The sequence below is a fragment of the Mandrillus leucophaeus genome, unplaced genomic scaffold, assembly GCF_000951045.1.
Source record: "Mandrillus leucophaeus isolate KB7577 unplaced genomic scaffold, Mleu.le_1.0 Scaffold617, whole genome shotgun sequence".
In the NCBI taxonomy this organism is placed as follows: domain Eukaryota; kingdom Metazoa; phylum Chordata; class Mammalia; order Primates; family Cercopithecidae; genus Mandrillus; species Mandrillus leucophaeus.
In genome coordinates, this window is record NW_012106664.1 from 849,628 (window position 1) to 871,844 (window position 22,217).

Consider the following 22,217-nt stretch of genomic DNA (forward strand, 5'->3'; position numbering starts at 1 on the left):
TTCATTATTTTCTCTCATGCCATGGACAGGTATTCAAAATATATAGGAAACAAGGCAATGGTTTGAGGAGACTGATACAATCCATGCCAATATGAAAGAGCAGCGATGGCCAGGCACCGTGGCTCACTCCTTTAATCCCAGTACTTTTGGAGGCTGAGGCGGGTGGATCACCACAGGTCAGGAACGCGAGACCAGCGTGGCCAAAATGGTGAAATCCCGTCTCTACTAAAAATACAAAAAGAAATTAGCCGAGTGTGGTGGTGTGCATCTATAATCCCAGCTACTCAGGAAGCTGAGGCAGGAGAAAGGCTTGAACCCAGGAGGCGGAGGTTTGCAGTAAGCTGAGATCGCGCCATTGCACTGTAGCCTAGGTGACAGAGCAAGACTCCGTCTCAAAATAAACCAAGCAACCAACCAGACAAAAAGAGCAGTGAAAAGATAAAGCCAGCTTCACACTGGCTTTATAATACACACTGTGTATATAATAATACACACTGTATATTATCATTTAATACACACAATGTGAGGTTTAGACCAATGTGTTTAATACATACAATGTGAGGTTAGACAAATGTGAGGTTTAGAATTTGAGCATGTTGGTCAAGGTCGCATACTTAACAAGTGACAGAGTCAGTATTTAAAATCAGTTTGCCCTTAGAATCAATGTGTTTACCAAATATGCCATTACCAACCAAATACTCAATAAAATTTAGCACAATGTTTATCATCATCATAGTTACACATGTATAAAAAATGCTATAATTAGGACTTACATTAGGACTTACATTAGTTCCTTGAGAAATATTTCTCCATTCCCTCTGCACAGAGATTTGAATGTCTTTACATTTTCTATAAATATTATTGACTTTACTACTATAAAAGATAATGATACCCGTGTTCAAAAAAAAAAAGGAGGGCGGGGGGAAGAAAGGAAGGAAATGAAAAATAAATTAAGATCACCAGAATGATTTGATTCCTATATGTTCTATGAATTGACCTCAGGAAGTTTTCTGAGCTTATTTCCTTTTATTCAGAAAAGAAATCTTCCAGCTATGAATTCCTTAAAGGTTTCATGATATAAGACATCCAATGTATTGGATACTTTGTCATGTAGAAGCTTTTGATACTTATTACATTTTCTTCCCCATGATCTCCCTGCAATAACACTTTGAGGTACTCTTTATCATTCCATTTCAAAGAAGTAATTATATTCCTTCTCAGCTATTATACTGATTCCAGTATAATGTGTTTCATTAATAAGTAAAGTGCATGCTTTAAGTGAATGTATATGTTTTTTAAATACATAAGTCTCCATGTCATATTTCCAGAGGGCATGACAGAATATTTATGTTATTATTTAATGGCAAAACTCACTTTTTTCTAGGAGCAATTTTTGATGAATCTGCCAAAAAGGATGATGAGGTGTTTCGCACAGCAGTTGGTGACCTTAACCAGAATGAGGAGATCTTACAGACTGAGAAAATCACATTTTCAGTGACGTTTGTTGATGGCAACAACCCTTTTCAAGCAGTTCAAGAAGGTAAGGTCATCAGTATTTATTTTGGTTTTTTAGTTCAGTTCAAATGGCAATGAAATTATCTTTGATGAAACTTATTAAACACGGATATCATTTTTGTATCTTTGCTGACAGTAGGGCATTATTTTCCTTGGAGATCACTGTGTTGTAGATGTCAATCTTATATTCCAGTTTTGAAAGTGTAGAATGTGGGAAGTTATTATATTAATTGAAATATAATATGAAAATGAACAAATATTTACATGTAAAAACTTTGCAACATTTTTATGACTTCAGTGTAAATGAAACTTGTTTTTTAAGTAGTATTTTGTAACAGAATATTTATTTTGGACTTCTCTGAGATAACTGCCACCTTGGGTATTGTTACAACTTGGGATGACATATCAGGTGTACTCATGACAAATGAACTGCTGCAAGAAAAACCTTTGGACACTACATACAAATCAAAGATTTTGCATTAGGACTCTAACATACTGACCTATGCTATAAATTTTTACTCTCTATGAGGCACCAAATATTAAAGCACTTTTCTCCTTTTCCTCTGTAAACCTGAGTAAATTAAAATTTTTCGTTGGTACAAAGTAATACAAATACCAATTATTGTTAATATATTGGAATCATCACTCCTATTAATGAAGATTTTGATTGAAAGATCCCAGACAAATGGAATTTTCTGTTTGATTCTATTAATCTAATTAAACATTTAGCCTCTTGATCCAGAAAGCACTCATTTTACATGAGACTATTTGTTGCTAATTGGGAAGGTCTGAACGTTTGTGTCCCCTCCTACCCCACTGCATAGGTTGAAACCAAATTCCCATTCTGGTGGTATTAAGAGGTGGGGCCTTCAGAAGATGATTAGGTCATGAGGGCTCTGTCCTCGTGGATAGGATTAGTGCCCTTATAAAACAGGCCCAAGGGAGCTTGCCTGCCCCTTCTGCCATTCGAGGACTCAGCAAGAAGGCACCATCTCTGAAGTAGAAGAAGAGCTCTCACAAGACACCTAATCTGCTGGGCCTTTGATCTTGGATTTGCTGGTCTCCAGAACTGTGAGCAATAAATTTCTGTTATTTATAAATTACTTAACCTGAGGTATTTTGATATAGCAGCCTAAACTAAGAAACTAGTCTACCTTATTTTTTATTGTGATAATGTATTTAAACAGAAGATAATGAATGCAAAATTAATTTAGTCAAATAAAACATTTGCCTCATTAAAAATTTAAATAGGATTTGGCAGAAGAAAAGGCAGATACCATATTAACTGTAACAAAGTTGAGCAGAATTTTTTTTTTCGTAATTCAAACATTGAAAGAGTAAGGAAAATAAGTGTCTGAAAACGTGTATTTTTCATTTACTGTTTTATCTGCTTGATGTGCAGGTAACCTTTATTGAAATATATTTTCAATCAATAGCACTGGCTACTTTTGAAACTTATTTGTGTTAGTTAGAAAATAGATGTGTGATTGGTGGTCTAAAAGTTTTTTCCTTGTTGTTAATGGAATGGAGTAAAAAAATCATTTTTATAAAAACGAATAGAACTGTTTTCAGTAAAAACTGGCTTCACAAACAATAGGATAACAATGTTTATAATAATACAATGAGATTTTAATTTTTAATAAGTAAACATTAATGCAAAAAGTCAGATTGAAATAAATATTCAGATATTTATATTTCAAAATCAGAATCATCCTGACAATACAGGGATTTAAATATTGGAAATGTTAATAAATTTTCTGTGGAAATATTTAAAAGCAGTATAAATTAATATTAGAAATAATAGAAGGATCTGGAAAATAATAAAATCGAGTTTGAAGAAGATACCAAATAATTTTAAAGATATATTCAATAGGAAATATATGTCATTCATTTTTGAGAAATCTGTATTACTTTTCTTTCTCAACTCTTATTTATAAGGACCAGAAAGTGAGCAGGTAAAATGTGAGGACTGATTTCTTTCTTTATCTTCTGAGTAACTACATATTAATAATTGTGAATTAACTTCAAAGACATGCTAAACTACTCACGCTTTTAAAAACATTGACCTTGACTAAAAAAGCAGTAAGAAAAAAATGAAATGAAGACAACACAATGGTGAGAAACCTGAATTATAAGGTCAGAAAAAAAAGTCCCTCACACCTTTATTAAAGACTACAATTTGAAAAGTAACGACAGTTTTTTAAATACTATACCGTTTGTTTTGTTTTGTTTTCACATTGCTCTCTTTAATTATTCTGCTGCCAGCTAAATTCTGAAACAAAAATACCTTGCAATAGTGACGTGATGGCACTGAAAGCAAATTGAAAGAGGTAATAAAGTTCCCAGATAGAGACCACTAGGTATTTGTCAAGAAAAATGAAAGAGCTGGGCAGTTTGCCTGATGGTTTCTGATACTAACAGGGTGTTCTCCACCAGTTATTTTGATGGTCAGCTTTGGGTAGTAAACCTGAAATGAGTTCCAGGAAGCTTTAAAGATAATTTGTTTCCCTATTCAATATCAAGAAGGGTTTCAGTTAATGTTAGAACTAAAAATAATTATTTATAGAGGTTTTTTTTTTTTTTTTTTTTTTTTTTTTTTTTTGTAAAATGGTGGCTTGAAAAAATAAGAGAAAATATTCTATTGAAAGAGAACAAATAACCCATTCAGAGGCACTGTTTTCTTCAATGTTTTGAGGAAGTAATTTAGTAGAAAACCTCGACTGTGCCATTGAAGATAGCCAACTTTCACATGTTTACTGCAATACTATGCAAACTTATAATGAGAGGGACTAACATCACCTTGTTTGTTTTCATTTTTTACAATCTAAAGGACAAAAGATTCAATGATATAATTATAAGTGATTGCTTCCATATTAGCATCCCTAATGAACTTAGAGAAAAACTCACGGTTTTGATCGCTCTGTTTATTCAAATTTGAAAGTCAATCCTTGAACAAATAGCATCATCAAACATATAGATATTTAGTAATAATGACAAATGATAATAGGGATCACTCAGAGATTAGATAAGTAAAATCTAATAGCCTGAAATCCTCAATTTATTTTATTGCTAGAATTTCCTCTAATCAGCCACATTTAAGAGCTGACTTTTTATTTTAAAAATCAAAATTTCTGTTCATTGTATCTTTCTACTGTCTTCACTTAATAAGAGATAGGAATTCAGTGACAGCCTATATAACCCATAAACAGTAATAAAGAGTATTGGTATTTTTGAAATCTTCCTTTGTAACTGGCTACAGTACATTTTTGGATAGCAATTAATCCTTTAGAAAATGAGTTTCTAGACAGATACCTCAGTTATAACATGGGCTTAACATTCCATTCTCTGGAGATGAATGACTGCATCTCTTAATTTTGTCAGTATTTGGTAACATCGATTTCAGATCTTTGAAATAAATGAATAATAGAAAAAAAATCTGTTTTCACAAAAGTTATCTGGAAATAAATTACCTATTTTGAGATTATTCTTTTTTCCTTTCTCATGAATGTATTTGTTGATAAGCCATTTTTCATCTTTTGTGTACTGAGCTGCAGTATATTAACCAAGGGCAAATACATTTTCAAACCTTAACTCAGGAGGTTTCCTTGACAATATACTTTTTTCATTTGGATAGGCTATTTTGGTATCTAGGATGCAGTGTTCTCCATAAAATAAATAAATAAATAAATAAATAAATAAATAAATAAGGTATATGGGTTATTTTTTAAAATCTTGAGAATTATAGCCGTGGAAAATTATACAAATCTGGTTGAATATTTTCACAATTTAGATGAAATAATTGAGACCCAGAGAGGTTAAGTAATTCTCCCTAGTTCTTCTAGGGTTACCAGGCATGTGTGTAGCAGAAAAAGAACTAAACCAAGACCTCCTTTACATGACTAGTCCAGTATTTTTCTTGCTATATCTAATAACTATAACCACCCATTCATATATATACACACACACACGAGATAGCACAATGTGTTATAGGACTTCAGTAAGTACTGTAAGGACTCAAAAAAGTAGCAGACTTATGTTTTGATATTTATTTGCTGTTTATTATTTATGTTCAATTATGGAATAGTAGGAAAATTTCAATCTAGGTGATAAAGACCAGTTACATTATCTAAATCAATCTTGTTCTTTTGGCCTTGGTTTTCCTCGTCTGTAAAAAATGAAGGAATCTGAATATAATGTATTTTTAAGGTAGCTTTCATCCCTGTGGTTTTATAAACCTTGAGAACACAGTTCTAGAATTAGAACCTTATAGAAACGATGATTATTTAGTGTCCCTTTAGAGAAGGTTTCATGTTGCCGAAAGTGCCTCCTAGTTTTTCTGTGTCTGACTTTAAAATAGATTAAATAAATATAGCATATCCATTTTTTGAATGGGTATCCATCCAAACAAGAACAATTGTTTGTTCTGCCACCTCACTCAACTAATCACCACAACCCACAGCACTCATTTACTACCACTAGAATCCAAAGGGTCTTGTGCTGATTCCCTTAACCTGAACCAAAGTAGCTATTCATAGGTTACTCTTTTTATTCATAAGTTACTCTTTTTGTTTTCTCTTACAGATTTTTTCTTCTGTGGAATCTATGTACGACATTTAGCATAAATGTACAAATGTCTGGTGTGAAAAACACTGCTGTCATTTCTGAAAACAGTACTTATTGCTGTTAGCTCTTAGCTGAGATGAACATAAGATGGGCCATGAAAGGTGGAAATTTATAAGAAAACAAAGTCAGGAAATGTAAGGGTGGTATATTTGTAGAAATCCTCAAGTCAAAAGGTGAATGAAGTATGAATCCATATATAATTCTCACATGTATTTGATGTATTAAGAAGGAAGTGAAGCATCATTCTTTGATATTTAATGGCAAGATTCAGATAAACAATTTTGAAATAATTTCTCTTGTTAGAAAAATACCTAAAAATAAGCCGCATAGTGCATATAAGGGCAGAATTATACTATAATGTCACAAATTAATCTATTTGAAAGAAAACATATTAAACTATAATACTTTTTTGTGTATTGCAAAACATTATAAACAACATCATTAAAGTTCAAAAACACAAGGTTTTTGAAAAAATGTCCAATGCTTTTTGAAATCTAAAAATATGAATCAATATATCAAAGTACAATTCAAAGAAACAAACTTTTATTGTAATATACAGTAATGGGATTCATTAAAGTTAAACTGTTGTGATGCTGGAAATATGAACACAAAATCAATGGTATTTTTAATATAGAAAAACCAGTTGTAGTTAAGAGAGATCATCTTGCAAGTTTCAGTCTGGTCAACCTTAAGACTACTTCAACACCAGTGTTGTTTACACACTGCTCTTTTAAAAGGTAAACATTTTACTTTAATAAAATGATTTCAATTGGATCTGCCTCATATATCTTCTAAAATAATTACTTGTATATGATTATGCTTACAAAACAATAAAACTGCATTCATTTTTGGTTTATGTTACCCATCTCATTTCTTTTATAGTTATAAAAATACATAAATATTTATTTCATGTGTGTAAATTGATGATAGGAAATTAGCACAATCAGAAAAAGTGTAAGGAAATATAATTATGAAAAAGAACATCTCCAAAACACATTACCAGCCATGGTGAATATTTCAGGTGTCATTGATTAAATCTAAATAGTCTAGTCCAAAGAAGATGTAAATAGAATGATTTATGTGGTTGCGATATTTGACACTTTTTCTCAGGAATAAGTCTCACTTATATTTCATGTATATGCCTGCTGCTTTAATATGACATTTTACTGTGAGAAAAATCTGCTAATTTCAAACTTCTTACACTGGATTCTGCAAACTTCCTAGCATAATACTACAGTTTGTGTTCCCCAAAAGCCTGTGTTTCCTGGACCAATTTTGATAACTTCAATTCCAGGTTATTTTCTGAATTGTCTGACAATAAACTAAACTTGAGAATTGTTGTCTGTGGGAGCTGAGAAACAAAACTAGGAAATCATGTAGGTCTGATTCTATTTATTCATTTTCATTCATTCATTTGTTCATTTATTCATTGTTTTCATTCCTACTTTCCTTCCCACATCAAAGTCAAGATTGTGCTTTGAGTCCCAGTGTCCATCCCAGTGCTCTGGTTAACTCTGGACCATCTACATGTGTGAATGAATTGGTAGAAGGAACAAATCATGCTGTGGAACGGCCATCTCCAAACATCTGCACATCAGGAGGGATACTGGATGTCTATTCAGTGACTAAATCACGTGTTTTCCTCTATGAGTGAAGATACTTAGCTTGGTCCTTTCTCCAGCAATCTCCTGCCAAAACCTGTATTACTTTTTCTCTTTGCCTGTCACATTCTAAAGACTGGTCCACAAGGTCTGGAATTAGAATCTATCTAATGTGTGCTCTTTAGTGTCCATCATCAATGTAATATTAAAGTATAAATAATTCTATGCTTGTTAGAGACAACACCAACATGCATTTAAAAAAAAAAAAAAAAAAAAAGCTCACACAAACCTTTTCCATTACAGAATTTACCATTAAGAGCAATTAAAATATATATATATATATCTCCTAATTTTGAGACTACTCAGTCAAATTAATTTATTCAAGTACTTATTAAATGCCTAGTACTTCCAAGATTGAGCCAGCTACAATGTAAGATAACATAACAAAAAAAAAAAAAAAAAAAGAACACAGCATATAACTCCAGGAATAAAAATGTATTTGAGGAAAGCTGTGGATTTTTAACCGTGAAAAAGCATGCCGTTCCCCTCTGCATTTAACTTGGGATTTAATTGTGTTAATAGAAAGGAACAAAATAGTCTAATTTTTAAAATATACTTTTCAGGAAAGTGAGGTATTTTCTTTCTTAAAAAAGTTTATTATTTTACTTTTAAACAAAACATTAATGAAGATACAAACTGCATAGTCTAATCTTTTTTCCTGTTATTTGTTGTTTTACTGCTGTATGTGTGAGTCTTTCCCTTATCTCATTCGATATACTCTTGAAGTAACAGGTCTCTACTACAGTGAATAGATTGAAATTCAGATATTTACAGATCTCTACATCACAATTTTATAGCCTTTGTGCTTCGAGGACTTTTACCTCACTATCTACAGTTGTGATCTGTTGTGTGAGTTACCTCATAAAATATATATTTTAGCAATTTGTGATGCTCTGGATTTTGTTTTATTTGGAAGAGCCTTTAGCAGCATTCTATGAAAGCTGTGTTTAAAGGAAGTAAAGATTTGTTCTTTTGTTGTCTGTGTTCTTTCTGCTACCAATTATTTTCTCCTAATAATAGCATATCACTTTCTTGTATTCTTCTATGACTGTATGTATGGTGTATGGATATGGTAACATAATTCACTTTTAATCAGTCTTTTATGATACTAACTCATTAGAGGAATCACTATATATCTTAAAGTAACTCTGAATGTCCGGTTTATTTGATTAAAAACCACATTTACCTACACTCTACAGTTGTAACGAGAGATCAGTACGTAGTTATAAAGTAGTTTAAGTTCATATTGACAAACCAATGATGACTTCAGTATATTTGGAATTTTCAATCTGTTATCACAATTTTCTACACCCAACTTTTATATAATCCAGTTTACTTGGTTAATTTGACAAGAAATAGCAAGCTGACAATTACTTTCACATTTAACACCTATTTTTTGTTGTCCATGACAAGTGTAATGAGGTTTATGGGAATCAAATTATGAAGTCTTTTGGGACTCATGCAATACTTTATCTTGTAATTTTCAAAAGAATTATTACAGAAAAGCTCTCTTTTAAAAGGAACACGCAATAAGCCAACGTGCAATAGAAAATTGCATATTTGGGGGAAAAAAAAGAAAATGAATCAGCCAGTACCTTTTGGGTGACTGTGAACATTTAGCCTTGTGCCAACTACTCTGCACACTGTTGTGCTCTCCATTGGCTGTCCTGGTTAATTTGGCCTTTATTCTGTAACCTTGTGTTAGGTCCTGACCTATGTGTACCTCTCTTCTTTATGCTCTCCCATTATAGTGCTATTTTAAAACAGTTTATTTAGCCCCTTTTTAATCCTTGATTCTCCATATTATACTGCAGACACTCAAAATGTCTACATTTAGTTTGGTATGTAAATCTTAAGATTGGCATCATTTACCTTGCAGGGAAAAACATAGATATTAAGTTCATGAGCCATGGAATTAGATACCTGCCTTTATGTATGAATTCCGCTCTACATCTTATTATCTGTGTGCCCTCACACCTACTATTTCTGAGCCTCAGTTTCTTCACAGTACAATGAGGATAAATATATACTCCATGGCATTAATATGATTATGTAATTATTGTGTAATGATTATATGGGATTATAATTATGGTAGATAGGTTCTTCCACTAATCTAATTACAATTTTAATGACAGTGTTGTATGTGATGATTTAGTAACATTGCATGTGTCCCTCAGTAAGTTTTCACCCCTTTCCAGTATTTCCTTCCCGAACATATTCTAGTAGTTTTATTAGTGGTTCCCATGGATACCTCTGAGTCTAACCTTATTACCTGGCTAGTCAGCGACATATTTTTGCCCATATGGGACTTTCCTTATCAAGATTTTGAATGCTGTGGTTTTAAAAACATAGAATTAAATGCTTTTGCTTCTCTCTCTCTCTCTCTCCCTCTCTCTCTCCCTCTCTCTCTTTCCTTGGGCTGGTTCTGCTAGTCAGCACAGGAAGATGAGAATTATACATGTAGTGTAATTTATTTGGCAAATAGTAGTGATGTTGCAACATGTGTACTTAGGGTTGGGAGGATTTAAAATACCTTGTTACCATTTCTGGGAAGCAGAGAAAGCCTGTGGAGGCCAAATTAAAGCTTTCTGATGATTTGTGTAGGCTTAATACAATCAGTGAAGTAAATAAGGCACTGAGTCATAGCTAAATGGAATTCAGCTGTGGAGCAACCTAATGTTGTAGGAGAGTGATATATGTGAAGGTCGAATATAGAAATTAATTCGAGGAAAGCTTTATGCTTTGAAAGATGCATCATCTCTGGTAATTTTATATCTGACATGATTGTTTAAAAGGTTATCTTTCTATGTTTTGCACATTTCGTTGCAATTATACATAGGCAAATATTAACTTTAAAAACTTGGTCATTTGTTTTTTTGAACTTCTTGTACTATTCTTCAAAAACACATGATAATCACGTTATTTTCTTAAGAATTTATGCCTCACTTCAAAACAGATTTACTTTTTGGTCTTTGATAGACAAATGTGATATGATGGTTAGACTGGTTAAGTCCATTTCTTAAGCTATATTTCAAACATAAAGATACATTAAAATGTCTACTATATATAAAAATATATATATTCCAGACCGTGCCCTGTGACTCACACCTGTAATCCCAGCACTTTGGGAGGCCAAAGCGGACAGATCACGACATCAAGAGATCAAGACCATCCTAGCCAACACGGTGAAACCCCGTCTCTATCTAAAATTAGCCGGGCCTGTTGCCCTATGCCTGTAGTTTCAGCGACTCAGGAAACTCAATCAGGAGAGTTGCTTGAACCTGGGAGGTGGAGGTTGCAGCGAGCTGAGATGGTGCCACTGAACTCCAGCCTGGACGATGGGACAAGACTTCATTTATATATACACATACATACACACACACACACACACACACATATATATATATTTCTCAGAATGTATTTTAGGGGAGGGTGTAGGTGGAGAAGCAGTTCACAAATCAAAGTCAGAAACAATCTTAGTATAGAGAATATTCTTGAATAGTATTAGCTTTGAATGCTAAGAAATATTTTTGTATTTTTGAATGTATACTTACACGAACAGAAAGTTCCAAAGTGGTCTCATGTACTCATTCATATTATTAAAACTGAGCAAGGTATAGAGGGCTCAGGTGAGAGAAGGTAACTAGAGGATTAAAAATAAATACACAAAAGAGAAAAGGTCACATTCTTACAGGTCAAAGCACAAGAAGTTGTCATATTAGCCTCATTCTACATGCTCACAAATCCTGCTTTTATTCTGTTATATTTATTTGTTCAATAAGCTTTAGTGTTTAGAATTGTGTTGCACAGTTCAAAGTTTTATCTCTGTATTAGCTCCAAGAACTATGGGAGTATGTAAAAAGACTGAACTGATGACTGACTGTGGGGACATTTTTGTTGATGCTGTTGTTGTTGCTGCTTTCTGTTGTTGATTTTTCTTTTAAAGTCAGGCCCCTCTTCTGTAGGGCTGCTGTGGTTTGCTGGGGATCTACTTCAGACCCTATTCACTTGGGTCCCTCGCACACCTGGAGGTGTCATCAGTGGAGGCTGCAGAACAGCAAAGATGGCTGCCTGCTCTTTCCTCCCGGATGTCCATCCCAGAGGGAAACTGACCTGATGCTAGCAGGAAGGCTCCTGTAAAAGGTATCTGGTGACCCCTGTTGGAGAGTCTCACCCAGTCAGGAGGCATAAGATCCAGGACCTCTTAACAAAGCACTCTGACTGCCCCTTGGTAGAGGAACTGTACTGTGATGGGGGACTCCCATACATCTGGACTGCCTAGATTCCTCAGAGCCACAAGGAAGAAAGACTAAGTCTATTGATCCGTGGAGACTGCAGTCATCCCTCCTGCAAAGGGCTCAACCCCAGTGAGATCAGAACTCTGTCCCTACACACCTGCCTGAAGTTGCTGAAATTCCTGCAGGTAGGTTCCATCCAGTGAGGAGGAATCAGTCAGGGTCCAGCCTAAAGAGGCAGTCTAGACATGATCTGCCACAGATCAAGTGGACCTCACAGATATCAATAGAACTCTCCACCCACAGATAACAGAATATACATTCTTAGCACAGCATGGCACTTACCTGAAAATCAATCACATAATTAGAAGTAACATACTCCTTAGCAAATGCAAAATAGCTGAAATCATAACAAACAATATCTCAGACCGCAGTGAAATAATATTCAAACTCAAGATTAAGAAATTCACTCAAAACCATATAACTAAATGGAAATTGAACAACCTGCTCCTGAATGACTTTTGGATAAATAATGAAATCAAGGCAGAAGTCGAGAAGTTCTTTGAAACTAGTGAGAACAAAGAGACAACATACCAGATTCTCTGGGACACAGCTAAAGCAGTGTCAAGAAGGAGATTTATAACACTAAAGGCCCACATCAAACAGCTAGAAAGGTGTCAAATTGACATCCGAACATCACAACTAAGAGAAACAGAAAACCAAGAGCAAACAAACCCCAAAGCTAACATAAAACAAGAAATCACCAAGATCAGAGAGGAACTGGAGATAGAGACATGAAAAACATTTCAATAATAAATCCAGGATTTATTATTATTTAGTTAAAAATGTAGACCACTAGCTGGAATAATAAAGAAAAGAGAAGAATCAAAAAGACACAAAGAAAAAAATCATAAAAAAATACTACCACTGACCCCACAGAAACGACCATCAGAGAATACTATAAACACCTCTTTGCAAATAAACTAGAAAATGTGGAAGAAATGGATAAATTCCTGGACACAGACACCCTTGTAAGACTGAACCAGGAAGAAGTTGAATTCTTGAACAGCCCAATAACAAGTTCTGAAATTGAGGCAGTCGTAAATAGCCTACCAATGAAAAAAAGCCCAGGGCCAGACAGATTTACAGCTGAATTCTACCAGAGGTACAAAGAGGAGCTGATACCATTTCTTCTGAAACTATTCCAAACACTTGAAAAGGAGGAACTTCACCCTAACTCATTTTATGAGGCCAGCATCATCGTGATACCAAAACTTGCCAGAGATTTAAAAAAAAAAAAAAGAAAGAAAAGAAAAGAAAAAGCTTCAGGCCAGTATCCCTGATGAACATAAATGTAAAAAGCCTCAATAAAATACTGGGAAACCAGATTCAGCAACACATCAGAAAGCTTATCTACAATGTATAAGTAGGTGTCATCCCTGGGATGCAAAGCTGTTTTAACATACACAAATCAATAAACATAATTCATTACATAAACAGAACTAAAGAGAAAAACCACATGATTATCTCAATAGATGCTGAAAAGGAATTTGATAAAATTGAACATCCCTTCATGTTAAAAACTCTCAATAAACTAGATATTGGTGGAACATACCTCAAAATATTAAGAGCTGTTTATGACAAACCCACAGCCGATATCATACTGGATTGGCAAAACCTGGAAGCATTCAACTTGAAAACTCGCATGAAACAAGGGTGCCCTGTCTCACGATGCCTATTCAACATAATGTTGGAAGTTCTGACCAGGGTAGTCAGGCAAGAGAAAGAAATAAAGCGTATTCAAATAGGAAGAGAGGAAGTCAAACTGTCTCTGTTTGCAGATGACATGATCTTCTAACTAGAAAACCCTCATCATCTCAGTTCAAAAACTTCTTAAGCTAATAAGCAACTTCAACAATGTCTCAAGATACAAAATCAATGTGCAAATATAACAAGCATTTCTATACACAAACAATAGACAAACAGTCAAATAATAAATGAACTCCAATTCACAATTGCTACAAAATGAATAAAATACCTAGGAATACAGCTAGCAAGAGAAGTGAAGGACCTCTTCAAGGAGAACTACAAACCACTGATCAAGGAAATCAGAGAGGACACAAATAAATGGAAAAACATTCCATGCAAACGGATAGGAATGATCAATATTATGAAAATGGCCATACTACTCAAAGCAATGTACAGATTCAATGCTATTCTCATTAAACTACCAATGACATTCTTCACAGAATTAGAAAAACTACTTTAAAATTCATATAGAACCAAAAAAAAGAGTCTGAACAGCCAATTCAATCCTAAGCAAAAAGAACAAAGTTGAGCCATCACACTACCTGACTTCAAACTATACTTCAGGCTACAGTAACCAAAACAGCATGATACTGATACAAAACACATACATAGACCAATGGAACAGAATAGAGATCTCAGAAATAAGACTGCACATCTACAACCATTTGATCTTAACCCTGACACAAACAAGCAATGGGGAAAGGATTCCCTATTTAATAAATAGTGCTAGGAAAACTGGCCAGCCATACATAGAAAACTGAAACTGGACCCCTTTCTTACACCTTATACAAAAATTAACTCAAGATGGATTAAGGATTTAAATGTATAACCCCAAGTGATACAAACCCTAGAAGAAAATCTAGGCAATACCATTCAGGACATAGGAAGGGGAAAAGATTTCATGACGAAAATGCCCGAAGCAATTGCAATGAAAGCAAAATTTGACAAATAAATATAATTTAAAGAGCTTCTGCACGCAAAATAAACTATTATCAGAAAGAATAAACAACCTAAAGAACGGGAGAAAATGATCGCAATCTATCCACCTGAGAAAGGTCTAATATCCAGAATCTACAAGGAACTTAAACACATTTAGAAAAGAAAAACAACTACATTAAAAAGTGGACAAATGGCATGAGCAGACACTTCTCAAAAAAAAAAAAAAAGACATTTATGTGGCCAAGAAACATGAAAAAAAGCTCAACATCACTGATCGTTAGAGAAATGCAAATCAAAACAACGAGATACTATCTCACGCCAGTCAGAATGGAGATTATTAAAATATTAAGAAACAGCAGATGCTGGTGTGACTGGAGGAAGAGGGATACTTTTACACTGTTGGTGGGAATGCAAATCAGTTTAACAATTGTGGAAGATAGTGTGGCAATTCCTCAAAGACCAAAAACCAGAAATATCATTTAACCCAGCAATCTCATTACTGGATATATACCCAAAGGAATATAAATCATTGTGTTATAAGAATACTTGCATGCATTTGTTCATTGCAGCAGTATTCGCAATAGCAAAGACATAGAATCAATCCAAATGCCCATCAATGATAAACTGGAAAAAGAAAATGTGGTATAGATACATGATGGAATATTATGCAGCTGTAAAAAGGAATGAGATTCTGTCATTTGCAGGGACATGGATGAAGCTGGAAGCCATTTTCCTCAGCAAACTAACACAGGAACAGAGAACGAAACACCAACTGTTCTCACTTATAAGTGGGAGCTGAACAATGAGAACACTTGGACACAGGGAGGGGAACAACACACACTAGGACCTTTTGGGCGTTATGGGGAGGGAGAGCATCAGGATAAATAACTAATGCATGTGGGGCTTAATACCTAGGTGATAGGTTGACAGGTACAGCAAACCACCATGGCAAACTTTTACCTATGTAACAAACCTGTATTTCCCACACATGTATCTCAGAACTTAAAATAATTTTTTAGTCCTATATATTATGTCTGACAAAATGGAAATGGGTAGACTTTATGTCAAACCACTGTCCTTCAGCTTACCTGAAATTCATGCTAGGGATCCATGTGAGCACAGTCACCAGTTGATATGTTTAGGCTTCGTGTTTCCACCCAACTCTCATTTTGAATTTTAATCTTCGTTATCTCCATATTCCCCACCTGTGAAGGAAAAGACCAAGTGGAGGTAATTGAATCACGCGGGCAGCTTCCCCCATACTGTTCTCCTGATAGTGCGTGAGTTCTCACAAGATCTGATGGTGTTATAAGGGGGTCTTTCTCCTTTGCTCAGCATTTCTCCTTCCTGCTACCTTGTGAAGAAGGTGCCTTGCTTCCCCTCCACCTTCTGCTATGATTGTAAGTTTCCTGAAGCCTTCCCAGCCATGCTGAACTGTGAGTCTATTAAATCTCTTTCCTTTATACATTATCTGGTCTCAGGCAGTTCTTTATAGAAGTATGAAAATGGACGAATACACCAGTGCACATTTTCTTTCTTTGGAAGCTGCTTAACGCTTAAATATGGGAAGGGGAGGTCAAATGACGGAAACTAGGAATTTCCAAGATCAATTTATTATTCTTTCAAAAATGAGAATTGTAATTGTTCACTTATTTGTAAGATACTTTTTATTCACTGACTGTACACTAAATTGGGATTTATACAGATGAATTAGACAAATTTAATTCAAGTATTCAGGGAGTTTTTAGTCTACTGGGGCAATATACAAAGAGATCCAGAAAAGTTGATAATATTATTTGTAGTGGAAACAAGTGATATAAAATAATGATACTAAAATAACAGGTAGACTGTGTATGATTTAAAATCAAGGGCTCATTTTTTATAAGATGAGGATGATGGATGCTAAAAACAAATGAACAAAAAACCTTTAGCTAAGATTTCAGGTTGAGTAGTAGACAGACATGAAAATATGAAGGGAATAGTATTCCAAGCTATTTAATATGGGAAAATAATTTGGAGGTATGCGCTTGCTGTGTTGAGGGACTAAATGTTCTTGTGGACACTCACATTTTTATTTTGTTGCTTTACAAATATTTATTTCCATGGTCAAAGTCATTCCTTGCTTGTCAACTATATTACTTGTTAGTTTCTTACCTAAATCAGCTTTGGTTCTTTATACTCGCCTTGGGCATGGTGTATATTCCAAAGGAAAACCTGGTATTCCTGCAGATCTCACTGACATTTTGGCATGGGGACTTTTTTACTGGATCCTTTTTAGATTTTAAATTCACCTGCTATAATTCTGATTTTGAATTTAATTACGGAAACATAAGGGCTTTTCCTGTAAGTGTTCTTCTTTCCAGGAAAACTAAAATAAATACCAAAATTTATTTTTGAAAATAAATTTACTCAATTTTCCTGTTCTTCTAACACAGTAATTCACAGACATATATTATTGAATCAGAAGAAAGGAACCTCATTTTGTGGCTTTTACATTTATATTTTTCTGTACACTTCTACAGAAAAGCCTCATTTGATAAAGCCAATAGTAAGAGACATTTATTCTTAATTGACCACATCCAATGAACTGTTAAAAATACTTTGTTTTCTCCTGATCTTTATACTGACTTATGAGGTATAAGGTAGTTACTATTATTAGCCTTGTTTCAGATGAAGAAAGTGAGCCACACCTGGGTTAAGTTAACTTATTATACCTGGAACCTTTAGAATAGTGCCTAGAACACTGGTTTCTCTTTAAGTCTGCTGATTGGGAGGCTCGGGAATGTTTCAGTGCGAGGAAGAAGAAAGAAGGTAAGGCATTTATCTTCTGTCTTGTGTGTGTGGTTGGCTTAAGCTGACTGTGTACCTTAAACAAAATCAATGTATTTCTTGATGCAACCTGCTCTATATCACCTTCTCTTGAAATTCACTGTCTTCTCTATCCTTTGGACCTAGAACTGGTACCACTTCACTGCTACTGGCTCTGGATTTTTGTACTATTCCCCATTTGTTGGCTGAACTCCACCCAGACCTGTGTAATTTAGCCCATTGAAAAAGAAGCCCTACCTAAATTATCCTATTTTGAGTTGCCATTGTTTTCTATTGGAATTTTAACCAACATCATTATTTAACTCACATTTATCTAATCTAATCAGAAAGTGTTTTATCTTTGACTGTATTGTAAAGTCAATCTATGTATCACATTACAAAGCACAGTAAGAGTGCCTCACAAAGAGTTCTAGCTTCTGTGCATTACAAGCTAAAATCTTTATGTTAATGGACACTTTAATGATTCAGCAAAGGTCAACATGATGTTGGAGATACTGAGTGGCAACACCCCTTCAAAAAGGCACTACATCTGAGCAGAAACACAGCTTATTTCCAAATTGCCAATACACAGTACAGCTGAATGGCTGAACTTACTCATTTATACCTGGTTGCGATTTTTTGAATTTTTGCAATCAGACCTTGGTAATGACCTTGAGCAGCAGGATACAAATAACTCCCACAGGCTTAGCGTTCCAACAATGGAATGCTAAGCATAAATAGGTCAAGGAAGCATTGCTATTTTTACTTTAAATAATATAACAAATGAAATAAACATTATGAACGTTAATGCTGCCATTATATATTTAAAATGTCTTCTTTAAAGCCTCTACTTTGATTAAGGAAGTTGATGAATCAGTTATTCACAAATTTTTGAATATTCCTTTTTTATGATAACAATTTTTCTGTATTTTTCCTTTATTTCGTTCTTTGTAGGAGTGTTATATTGTGTAAACTATACTCATTATTAAGTCCCTGGGGATAGGGAAGAACCACAGGTTACTGGTGAACATTTTTCGTAGCCAAGGTTTTTTTCTTACTTGGGAACTTTCTGTTACTTATTACCTAGAATAATAAGGAGAAAGTAACAAGTTACAAAAGGACTGTTTGCATTTTATATCTTTTTATTTCCCAGACTTACTCATTAAGTAGGTGCTAATGAACAGCAAATGGCCAAACACCAGGCAGTACAGCAGGCAGAAGGGTAGGAAAGGTCTCACAAGGCGTGATCAGTATAATAAGGTTCTCGATTCCATCACTAATTCAACATTGTTCAGCATTTCAGCACAGTTCTCGATTCCATCACTAATTCAACATTGTTCAGCATTTCAGCACAAGACGCTGAGGGAGAATTAGCGAAGAATGTAGAGGTAACTTAGAAGCACTCTACCTCTTCCCAAGCTTTAAACTACGAATGAAGATGAAAAATGTGTGCACAAACAATAGGATAACAAGGCAGTATGTGTAAGTTCAGTGAAGGGGAAACAAAATATAAAGTTCAGTAGAAAACGTGGTGACTTACAGCAAAGGATGGTGAGTTGAGGGAGAAAGGAAAAAAAAAAAGGGAAAGGTAAGCCATGCTTTCTTCTCTGAAAGGAGAAAAAGTATAAGCAAATGAATTAGGTATATTCAAAAATAAATATTTGTGATTGATAGAAAAATGGGACGTAGGGGTTGGAAGATATTGAGAATGTAAACATCATGCTGCAAGGACAGAAACAGTAACATTTCTCAAGATCTGTGTCCTATTTGCAACTTCAGGGTCACCTCTTTCCCAAACTAGTGGTGCAATAGTCAATTCAGCATAGAAAGAATCATGATTCAGCAAGTTAAACTGAAGACTAATAAAGACATTAATAAAGAGATCAACCTTCATATACCAAAGTCTTATTATTTCTTTTAAAATGCAGCAAAAGTAATGAAAATGGTTTGAGTTCAAAGATGCTGCTTCAAAGGCACAATGCCTGCACTGTGTTTTAAGAGCAAGTGATATTTTAAAATAATTATTCCACATCTTCAGTGGAGTAATTGCTTTTCACATTAAAGAAAGAGATAAGCACCCAAGTTTTATAATATAATACATGCTATGCCTGTGTATTAACTAATTCTCTCAAAGGATTTTTACTACACATTTGGCATTTTGTGCTATAACTCAAGAGTGTCGTGGTGCTGTGCTCTTACACGAAAACATGGATTGTTTCCTAACTGAGTTAGACAGAAGTAGATAAAGAATATTGATATCATGTATTGTGGTTCCTTTACATGCATAGTTTATGGTTACTATTTTTTTCATTAAGTGAGATAGTTAATGTTTTAACGTAAATATTTTTATTGGTCTGATGATTATTACAAGTGGCCATTGAGGCTTGTTTACTCTGAATAAAACATGCTCTTCAATTTGTAACAATTGGCCACTTTGTTAACCATTGATTTATTCTTTGACCCAAATATATATTAAGAGCTTTTAATTTGCAAAACACTGTAAGTGCTAAATACCAAGATGCATCAATGTGGTTTCTGGCTTCAAAAATTCGTTGTTTAGCAAATAAAAGATATAAATAACACTAATATAGATGTAAACAGTCACAATACAAAGTACAGTAAGTTATAAAGTTTTCATTAGCAGTAAAGATAAAGTGTTAGAGGATTTCGAGAAGTACTGATGTTGGCATGCTTACTTTCCCTTCTTCACACACAGCTTGAAATACTTGTTTTTCCTCACAGGCTTAGTGTATCCCCAATATTTGGTACCAAATATATAACAGTCTGCTTGAGGTTATTTAACATTATTTCAGTCTTGTTGAGAACCTTACTATGTGGTTAAGCTTTCATTAATTGATGCAACAAATATTTATCGAGTGTCTATGTACCACATATTAGTCTACGAATTCATGGTACCAGCGTAAAACACAGTATCTTGCTCTCTGGGAATGTATATTCTAGTTGAAGAAACAAAAAATAATAAAGACAATTCCAGATTGAAGAGTTAGTATGAAAAAAAATGAAGCAGCATACTAGGCATAAAGATGATGATAGTGGGGTGCCATTTAAAATAAAGTGGTCAGGAAAATAGCTTTTTGAGAAGATGATTTTTGAGCAGAGACCTGAATGATGAAGGGCAAAAGTGATGTGGCTTTCCAGTGGAAAACAGAGTGCACAACAGTTACTGGAAATAATATGTATTATATATTATACATAATATTAGATCACTATAATTTTTCTTTCTCCTTGTGACCACATTAATACCTTATTTCCATTTAACATGTAACTATCGTGTCTTTGAGAATACCTCCTTCAATTATCTGACCACTACTTGCAGTTACTTACATTTTCACACCCTGCCTTGTTTTGAAAATTCATTTTGTAAATTGAAATTATATATACTGTAGATGCAGTTTATCTGCAGATCTGATTTTATTTAGAAACTCTGATCTTGAAAAGAGAGTCAGTGCATCTGTTAATTAGGCTTAATCTCTTTACTGTTGAAAAATGTATGTGGATTATCACTGTTATCTGTTACCACAATTTTAATAAATTGTTTTCATCCACAATGTTAAACTATTCAAAAGAGTCCCTTCCCCTTTTAGTTGGGTTTTAGTTGGGCTTATGGTCCCCCAAATAAGACTACATTTCATACCTTTCCTTGATCGTATACAGAAGGCCAGTGGAATGTGAATGGAGGTGTGGACAACTTCCAAGTCATTCCAACTTAAACACAAGCTCTTTGACTTAGACTGACACTCACCCCCTTTCAATGACCTGGAATATTTACGTTACTGGGGCCCAGTTTTTACGAGGCAGATGGGGACAATGCAGTAGGGAATGGCTGAGCAACAAGACAGGAGGAACATGATTCTCTTGTAGAGAAGAGTTGCCCTGGCTGGACTGCTATGAGTGACAGAAAGGCACCTCTACCTTATTTAAGATCCACTTTATGTGTGTGATAGTGTTCCAGTTTTAACCCTAAGCACAACAATCATACCTGTCTCTATAAATATTTCACTACACGAAACAGAAGTATCATTCTGCCCACCCTAGTGAGGATATGCAATTCTGAGAACCCAGATGCTCCACTTCTGTTTTTTTGTTGTTGTTTTTTCTTTTTTCTTTTTTTTTTTACCATTTTCTTCTTTTCCTTTCCCTTCGCCCTCCTTTTCCACTTCCTCTTCCTTCACGCTGTACTGAGACATCATTTAGTTCATATTATTCAAATGTACAATTAAACTATTAATAGTAAATTTACAGAGTCATATGGCCATCGCCAAAATCCAGTTGTAGAACTTTCCCATCACCCCTCAAGCTCTCAAGCCCAATCAATTGACAGTTCAATACTATCTTCATCCAACTATGAATTGTTTCTATAGATTAGTCTCTTCTGGGCATTTCATTCAATGGAATTAGGTAATACAAAATCTTTTTTTATTATTATACTTTAAGTTCTAGGGTACATGTGCACAAAGTGCAGGTTTGTTACATATATATACATGTGCCATGTTGGTGTGCTGCCCCCATTAACTCATCATTTACATTAGGTATATCTCCTAATGCTATCCTTCCCCCCTCCCCCCTCCCCATAATAGGACCCAGTGTGTGATGTTCCCCACCCTGT

General features: G+C 34.5%; 1 protein-coding gene across 1 annotated transcript in view; it reads left to right on the forward strand.

The window, feature by feature from the left end:
• LOC105553917 (glutamate receptor ionotropic, delta-2-like) overlaps positions 1-22,217 on the forward strand; it is a gene marked incomplete at its 3' end in the record, with an annotated part of 1,194,618 nt that overhangs the window by 303,430 nt on the left and 868,971 nt on the right. The window contains exon 2 of the mRNA XM_012000105.1: positions 1,385-1,540. Within this exon, the coding sequence (XP_011855495.1) occupies positions 1,385-1,540 (156 nt within the window). The remainder of the gene's footprint in view (positions 1-1,384; positions 1,541-22,217) is intronic.